At 42.4% G+C, this 8,807-nt stretch overlaps 2 protein-coding genes across 2 annotated transcripts; both read right to left on the bottom strand.

Annotated features, from left to right (window-relative positions):
• Positions 1-2,367: 2,367 nt before the first annotated feature.
• LOC118471180 (neoverrucotoxin subunit alpha-like) lies at positions 2,368-4,966 on the bottom strand. Its single transcript, XM_035954144.2, has 3 exons — positions 4,526-4,966; positions 3,542-3,588; positions 2,368-3,393 (listed from the first exon to the last, which is right to left on the bottom strand). The coding sequence occupies exons 1-3, from the start codon at positions 4,597-4,599 to the stop codon at positions 3,179-3,181; spliced, it is 336 nt and encodes a 111-aa protein (XP_035810037.2). The 5' UTR covers positions 4,600-4,966; the 3' UTR covers positions 2,368-3,178.
• A 2,470-nt stretch (positions 4,967-7,436) lies between these two features.
• LOC129348263 (protein NLRC3-like) lies at positions 7,437-8,717 on the bottom strand. The gene has a single exon (XM_055008329.1). The coding sequence runs from the start codon at positions 8,580-8,582 to the stop codon at positions 7,500-7,502; it is 1,083 nt and encodes a 360-aa protein (XP_054864304.1). The 5' UTR covers positions 8,583-8,717; the 3' UTR covers positions 7,437-7,499.
• Between the last annotated feature and the right edge of the window lie 90 nt (positions 8,718-8,807).

Here is an 8,807-nt window from a genome sequence, read left to right as displayed (position 1 = left end):
CCCTGGTGTTACGGTATTAGTCCATGTATAATAATTCTTCATTAATACTTCCAGTAGCTCGGCTAACACTTCCGGTCATGCATTTGTACATTTGCTATAACGTGTTCATTTTCATTTGGATGTAAATAAAACAATAAAAAACACAATTAAAGCAAGTTGAGAAGCTAGCGGTCGTTAAATATGACTTAGTTTCCACCAGAGATCCTTCTGAGTCGACCATAATATCAGCACGAGCTTCTCAGCCTGTATCTCTCTGTTTTAGTTCTAATCCCGTGTTCCTGCTTGTTCTTTCTAAAAACTTATTTTACTTTCTGCTTCACTGAAACCCAGTCTAGAAACTACATTACCAGTGTCTAAACTAACAAGCAGCCGTTGTATTTATTCATTATTGCATGTATTTGTAGTCTAGTGTAAGATGCACATCCTACTAGTAGATCTAGAACTGCACAAGACAGAAAATACCCAAAAAGAGACAATAATAAATCAGCTCAAATGAAAGAAATGTAAAAATCCTACATTTGTGAAGAAGAAACAATATTTAACTGCAGACGTTTTACAATGTAAAACAGATTAAACAGCTTTAAACTTTGTGGTGTTTGTTTGTGTGTGTGTATATGTATAATCTGTGAGTCTTTTGGGCTGTTTGGTTGTTTTTGTTTTAACATTCTTAGCATTATTTCCTATATATATAGTATATTCTTTGAACAAGCCCTGCTTTAGCGTATTAATCACTAGGCATGTTGGTCCTGTCATTTCTGGGTCTGTTATCCAAATCTAATCTTTATTTTTGAATCTGTTTTCTAATATTTCTGATCACTTCAAGCTGTCGGATTTTGTGTTTTGTGGAGTTTTGGTGCCAGTAATAAAAATAATATTGTGCTTCCAGGGAAGGATGAGTTTCAGTGCTGCCACAGTGAACTTATAGAAACTAGACACCAATAAACAACCAAAAAAACCAACAAAACAAACCAAGCTGCTTTGTGTTTGTTGAGGTTTTGCTTTTTCACTTTGGCTTCTTTTCATCAGAGAGCCGTAGGACAAGACCCGTCCACTTGTGAAGGATCTGAAAGTTTTCTTTTCATCATCTTCAGCTCTCAAATAAAACAGGTGAGTCGTGTGAAAGTTCCTGCTCCAGTTGTTTACCTCCAACAAGACCATGCTTTTATTTTGTAGGAGCATTCTCTGATATGAGGGGTTTATTTTAAAATGTCCTCATCAGTGTAAAAACCAGGAAGTTTTGATTGTCGTAGAGGTTTTTAGAGGAGATGTCTCTATTTATCACATCATAAAGCAAAAATAGTGAGAATAGCTGGAGATCAAATCAATTCTCAGGCTGTCTTTAGGGAGAAAATGTTGCAGATATCAGGCTGTGAATGATTTCTGAACAACATTTTTGTAAAATCCTTCAGAATATAGGCAGGAATCAGAATGGACAGTCTGATGTATGGAAGTAGTGTGGAGAGAAGATATCTGTTTTTATTGGAAACCCCAGAAATGATGAGAATCAGAATGAAACTTCCCCAGCTGCTCGCTCACATCAGGACCATTATTTCTCATGTTTTCTTTAGTTTCACTTCAGAAACCTTCCAACAGACAAAGTGTTGGAACATCAAACACCTAAATGTTGATTAAAAAAGAGGATTCATTTTTACCAGTTTGAAAGAAAGGAAGCCGAACAGCCCAAAACCTCCAAAGCGACCAGCACACGACAAAATGATAAAAGTGAGACAAATTAAGACACAGAATGATAAAAATGAGACAAATTGAGACACAAAATGATAAAAATGAGACAAATGAAGACACAAAATGATTAAAAAAAATAGACAAGATGAAATAAAAAATGAGATGAATTAAGACACAAAATGATTGAAATTACACAAATTAAGACACAAAATGACAAAAATTACACAAATTGAGACACAAAATGATAGAAATGAGACAAGACAAAATCATAAAAAATTAAATTGACAAAATGACAAAATTAGACAAATTAAGACACAAAATGATAGAAATGAGACAAACTCAGGCCAAAACTACAGAAAACTGAAATGAAAATTACAGAAATGGAAAGAATTAGGACATAAAACCACACAAAGGAGAATTTATTTTTCTTCCTAAATTTCAGGTTGTTCATGTTTTGTCTAAAAGGCTCTGATTGATGAGGAGAGATTCTCTGAGCTTAGTATAATAGTTCAAAGTTGATTCAATGATCCAATCAGAGAGAGGAACCTTTTAGTCACATAGAGATGGGGATTTGTTTTTGGACTTTAAATGGATTTTTTACAACCCTGTTCCATGTTGAGTAGAATAAAGCAGATGAATAATAAACAGCTGATATAATGTATGTTTGTAATGAAGAACTCAGAGTCAGGATTTTTAGCCACAGCCCTTTATTCTTCTCCATCACACACAAGATGAAGGAACTTCTCATTTCATCACTAGAACAGGACTTAAACACTCAAATCAGGATCAAGTCTGGCTGCACAAAAACCTGATTTTCACTGGACAATAATGTGTGAAAGTCTGTCAGCAGTTTGTAGATTCACTGCTTCCTCTCTCATTTCACACTTTGTGCAGCTCAAATGCTTTTAGTTCAAGTGAGCATCAGAGGAACACCACATCCTGATTTTCACTCTCAACATTTGACTGGAAAAAGACGCAAACACCACATTTGGCTCCTGGAATAATCACAACTTCCATCTTTGAAGAGGAACAAGTTGACAAGGAATCATTTAGAAGGATTTCACAAAGAAACACATTTAATCCATGAATGTGAAAACATGTTTCTGAGGGACAGAGTCATGGAGAGACTCAACTATCTGTTCAACACTGTTTCTCTACCAGGAGGAGACTCTGGAGACTGAACTCAGCACAGAAACACTGAGGAACCAGAGAACAAGTAGAACCCACATCCAGGATAGAGAGGTTGAGTGAATGTGGTGTTGAAGGTGTGGAGGTGGATCAGAGAGTCAGAGGAGACTCTGTAGAAGGACAGAGTTCCAGCAGGAACGTCCACATAAACTGAAACTCTGTGAGAGACTGAGGAGGACCTGATGGATGTTTGACTGTTATTGTGTCTGACATAGTAACCACCATCATCAGAGCAGCTCAGACTCCAGGACTGATCATTACGTCCGAACACACAGTCATCACTATATCCTTTCCTTCTGATTCCTCTTTAACTCACTGATATATGAACATCTCCTCTCCACTCCACCTCCCAGTAACAGCGATCAGTCAGACCAGTTTCACACAGCAGCTGATGACAGTCAAACCTGTCTGGATGATCAGGATACGACTGATCCTCCTCCACATGTGTCACCTTCCTGTTGTTGTCAGACAGTTTGAGGTTTCTGTTTACTGTGTTTGTGTCGACTGTGAGTTGACAGGAATCTGATGGAGAGAACAAACAACACAGCTGCAGTTATTGATGGATCATGTGATCAGCATTAAACCTTTGATGATGACCTCAGAGATGTGACACTTTGAAGATGCTTGAATGTGCTGCTTTGTTTCCATAAATCCATTAAAACACACTTACACTTCCTCAGACCTGGTGTCAACCATCGGACTCCAGCAGGCGTCACCCTGAAAGGAGGAGGACGGTCAGAGCAGCAGCGACTCTTTCAGCAGCACACATGGACGTTACATGGCTCTCACACTGTTCCACTGATAAAGGACCAGTCCAACATGGAGACACAGACACCTGAATGCAGCATCTCTAAAGTCCTGTCCTGTGCTCGTCACGTTCCAGCTCAGTTTACACTCATTATTCAGCTTTACTCATTTATGCTTCCTCTTTTCATGGAGCTAGGCTAACAGTTTACCCTGCTTCCTGTCTTTGAGCTAAGCTAGGCTAACAGTTTACCCTGCTTCCTGTCTTTGAGCTAAGCTAGGCTAACTGTTTACCCTGCTTCCTGTCATTGAGCTAAGCTAGGCTAACAGTTTACCCCGCTTTATGTCTTGTGCTAAGCTAGGCGAATAGTTTCCCGTGCTTCCAGTCTTGTGCTAAGCTAGGCCCCTGCTTACAGTTTTTATGCTAAGCTAGGCTAACAGTTTCATCTGCTTCATGTCTTTCTGCTAAGCTAGACTAACAGTTTCCTCTGCTTCCAATCTTTCGGCTAAGCTAGTGTTAACGACCTGGTTTCGTTGGACAGCCTCGGGTAAACACGAGCTCACTTAGCTTAGTGTGGCTCGCTGTTGGTAACAAATTGTATTCAGAGTCCGAACCAACTCTACGGTGGAGAACGAGGAACTTCATTCAAGCTCTGCAGCACACTGTACACACACTCAGCTTCTCCAGAACACACTTGGATCTACTTCTCTGTTTGGACCATAACATGCGCTGTGACTGCAGCTGCACCGAACACATCACCCTTCTTCAGCTTCACTGTTCTTCTTCCTTCCTACCGCTGCAGCACTTCCTCTGACGTCTCACACATCCTGAAACCTACCGATGGAAAGGAGCAGGCTTGGACTGCAACACTAGGATGATAGTTTCCTGAGAGTGTCTGTCTGTCTGTACCTGAGAGTGTCTGTCTGTCTGTACATGAGAGTTTCCAGTCTACAGTCTGGATCCTCCACTTTAGCTCTCAGCATCTTCTCTCCTGAGTCTCCTGGATGGTTGTAGCTCAGGTCCAGCTCTCTCAGATTTGAGGTCTTGAAGCTCAGAGCTGAGGCCAGAGAAGCACAGCCTTCCTCTGTGACCAGACAGCCTGACAGCCTGCACACACAAAACAACACAAACCTGATGGACAACACTTGGATGGATGTTTCTCACTCTTTCTTTTCTTCTTTCAGCTACATTTTGCTGCACATTTCAAGCGTCTCAAGCAAATCAACAATCTCAGTAATGATTAGTGGGATTTAATCATGTAGAAAATAAACCCTGACAAAGTCCTGCACAAGTTCAGTAAAAGCTCATTTGATGAATCCCATCAGCAGAAATGATTCTACTCAGGTTAGCTGTTTATCCACTGACAGAAATCACATCAGTTTCAAAGTGTGAGTCCTGACCTGAGAGCTTCCAGTTTACAGTGTGGACTCTCCAGTCCAGCAGAAAGACTCTCCACTCCTGAATCCTGCAGGTTGTTGTTACTCAGGTCCAGCTCTGTCACACTCGAGGACTGGGAGCTGAGGACTGAGGACAGAGCTCCACAGCTTCTCTCTGACAGATTACAGTTATTAAGTCTGAAGAGACAAAGAGAAGAACAGAAGTAATACATTAAGTCCAGTATTTTTCTTTCCTGTTGAAAAGACAGCAGTGAATTTAACAACAAATACATCCCACTATGTCCAGAATACAGCAGCAGTGAGGACAGTCCTCTGCAATATTATTTAAATGTGAAAATAATCCAAAGTGTAGCACATTACAGTAATCAGATTACTTTGAAGCTGAGCAGTAAAGTATCTGATCTGATTAAGAAACAAACTGACAGTTTAGATTTACTAAATGAAGAATACAGGCCAAACAGCAAGAAATGAATCCAATAAAGGTCAGTACATCTTTCATTACTGTCACTAGAATGTTGGATTTTTTCACTACTTTCTATGTCCACCTTTATTTTTGATGACACATTTAATCCTCCTCAGCATGAAGAAACCACATTTCTGCAGAGATGTTCAACCATCTTCAGAGATTGTCTTCATCTGCTCTTTGTTGGAGGGGTTGTGTTGCTCTGCCTTTGTCTTTAAAATACCCCAATGTTGGTCTGTTGGATTCAAATCAGGACACACACTTGGACAAGTCACAGTTTGGACTTTTTCCTTCTTTACAATCTGAAAAATAGTCAACTTGATGCTGATGGCAGCGATTAAATAACTGTCAGACTCAGTTACATCTCTGATGTTGTTACAGAACAAATGTCTTCTGATCTCCAGTCCTTGTTCTTCAGGTTCCTTCACTTCTACTTGTGCTATTGAGACTCATGCTTTGGTTTTCACTGACACATGAATCCCACTGGAACCAAACTAAGGATCTCCAAACTCATGTGTTTAAACTGTTTATCTCCACTCTTGATGAAGTCTGGACTCCTCATAGCGTCAGTGAGCTGGACTCTTCATTCTCTCTCAGTCTCAGGAGACACTCTGCTGCCCAGTGATTGGCTCTCAGTCCCTACAGTCTGAAAGGAACCAACAACCTTTTAACAGCCTCACATCTGAAAAGGGTCACAGGGTCCCTATGAGGGTGTTGCTCCTCTTCAGGGAGAGCAAAGAGACCATGAACCTCACCACAGGTGGGATGGATGTTCTATCCTTCACCAACACTTCAGTTGATGGGACTCAGCCATCAGCAGCAGGAAGACTGGACTGACCTTACCCACAGACCAGAGGACATGAGGACACTGCTTATCAACAGTCATGATGACTGTCCTCACCTGCAGGGCTGCTGCTGCTTCACTCCATCATTTCTGACAGACCTGGAGTCCTGGAAGCTGCTGTTCCAGGAAGTCTTTCCAAAAATCTTCAGCCAGTATCTGAGTATGTTGTCATGTTCTTCAACCCAAAATCTCAGTTCCTCATAAACCACCTGAGGTAGGGACGTGTCCTGCTGCCCAGTGAAGACAGAGTTGGGAGTGATGGGATCAGGATCCACAACATCTGAGGAGGTGAACCCAAGAGGATCTGAACTGAGGATCTCTTTGATCTCAGTGAAGACAGAAGGCAACACTGCTTCAGTGGCTGTTTGGGCTCCAATGGTGAGAAGGAATTGGACCTGAACCTCAAATAAGAATGGAAACAACAGTCCAACCGTCCACCAGCTGAACTGCACTGAGTTCAGTCATTGAACAAACTGAACATTCTACAGTTTCATTTATCAGATGCTTTGATTCAAAGAGACGAACATCTGAGAGTAGAAACAACACAAGCAAGGATCTAGTCAGGAGAAAACAACCCGGAGAAGATCCATAGAAGAAGTTCAAGTGTGAACATGTAATGTTTGTTCTGGGGTTTCCTTTTTATCGACGTCTATCTGAAGCATTCTATTTTGTGAAACAGTGGGAACTAAAACAGAACCTGGAACCAAGACTTGGCAGGTTCTTACAGGTTCTGGTTCTGTGATGCAGGTTCCAGGTTGTTCAGTTCCTGTAGTGGAAGAGGCCTCATTAAGAGAAACTAGAGCTAAAGGTCAGTAACACAACTGATCTGAGTCATACAAATACAGAAAACCTCCCACCTCAGCTGTTCTGCTCATCATGAATAAAAAAGCATTTTAAATGGTCATCAGTTGAACAGGTTGATGAGTCCTGACCTGAGAGCTTCAAGTTTACAGTGTGGACTCTCCAGTCCAGCAGAAAGACTCTCCACTCCTGAATCCTGCAGGTTGTTGTTACTCAGGTCCAGCTCTGTCACACTGGAGGACTGGGAGCTGAGGACTGAGGACAGAGCTCCACAGCTTCTCTCTGACAGATTACAGCCACTCAGTCTGAAGAGACAAAAAGCAGATTATACTGATGAAACAGCAGCAAAATGAAAAAGGATCTTCAGTCTCCAACTACTTACACAACTTTCTTGGAGGCTTTGACCACTGGCAGCAGCCTCAGAAGAGCCTCCTCTGAAGCAGAGTATTTCTTCAGGTCAAACACATCCAGATGTTCTCCTGATGACAGTAAGATGAAGACCAGAGCTGACCACTGAGCAGGAGACAGTTTATCTGTGGACAGACGTCCTGATCTCAGGGACTGTTGGATCTCCTCCACTAGAGAAACATCCTTCAGTTCATTCAGACAGTGGAACAGATTGATGCTTCTCTCTACAGACACATTCTCACCAATCTTCTCCTTGATGTACTCCACTGTTTTCTGATTGGTCTGTGAGCTACTTCCTGTTTGTGTCAGCAGCCCTCGTAGGAGATTCTGATTGGTGGGCAGTGACAGACCCAGGAGGAAGCGCAGGAACAAGTCCAGGTGTCCGTTTGGACTCTGTAAGGCCTCGTCCACAGCTCTCTGGTAGAAAACTGTTGGATCAGGTTTGTTGGAGGTTGTTTGTTGTTGTTTTTCCAGCAGATTGATTCCAGAGTTGATGAAGGTCTGATGGACATGAAGAGCAGCCAGAAACTCCTGAACACTCAGATGGATGAAGCAGAAAACCTTGTCCTGGTACAGCCCTCTCTCCTCTTTAAAGATCTGTGTGAACACTCCTGAGTACACTGAGGCTGCTTCCACATCGATGCCACACTCTGTCAGGTCGGACTCATAGAAGATCAGGTTTCCTCTCTGCAGCTGATTAAAAGCCAGTTTTCCCAGAGACTCAATCATCCTCCTGCTGTCTGGACTCCAGTGTGGATCTGTCTCAGCTCCTCCATCATACTTGACCTTCTTGACTTTGGCCTGAACCACCAGGTGGTGGATGAACATCTCAGTCAGGGTTCTGGGCAGATCTCCTCCCTCTGTGGTTCTCAGCAGCTCCTCCAGAACTGTAGCAGTGATCCAGCAGAACACTGGGATGTGGCACATGATGTGGAGGCTTCGTGACTTCTTCATGTGGGAGATGATGCTGCTGACCTGTTTCTTATCTCTGAATCTTCTCCTGAAGTACTCCTCCTTCTGTGGGTCGGTGAACCCTCTGATCTCCGTCACCATGTCCACACAGTCAGGAGGGATCTGATTGGCTGCTGCAGGTCGTGTGGTTATCCAGAGGCGAGCAGAGGGAAGCAGCTTCCCCCTGATGAGGTTTGTCAGCAGCACATCCACTGAGGTGGACTCTCTAACATCAGTCAGGACCTCATTGTTGTGGAAGTCCAGAGGAAGGCGACACTCATCCAGACCGTCAAAGATCAACACAACCTGGAAGTCTTCAAAGCTGCA

This window comes from Amphiprion ocellaris, chromosome 24 (genome assembly GCF_022539595.1).
Source record: "Amphiprion ocellaris isolate individual 3 ecotype Okinawa chromosome 24, ASM2253959v1, whole genome shotgun sequence".
Taxonomy (NCBI): domain Eukaryota; kingdom Metazoa; phylum Chordata; class Actinopteri; family Pomacentridae; genus Amphiprion; species Amphiprion ocellaris.
Note: the sequence above shows the minus strand (reverse complement) of the source record. Positions and strands in the feature narration are given on the sequence as shown.

Coding starts and splice junctions, on each gene's coding strand:
- LOC118471180 (XM_035954144.2), bottom strand. CDS start 4,599: ATGCTGAGAGCTAAAGTGGAGGATCCAGACTGTAGACTGGAAACTCTC. Junction 3,589..4,525: donor AGACAGACAGACACTCTCAG/GTACAGACAGAC, acceptor TCCTCCTTTCAG/GGTGACGCCTGCTGGAGTCC. Junction 3,394..3,541: donor GACACCAGGTCTGAGGAAGT/GTAAGTGTGTTT, acceptor TCTCTCCATCAG/ATTCCTGTCAACTCACAGTC.
- LOC129348263 (XM_055008329.1), bottom strand. CDS start 8,582: ATGGTGACGGAGATCAGAGGGTTCACCGACCCACAGAAGGAGGAGTAC.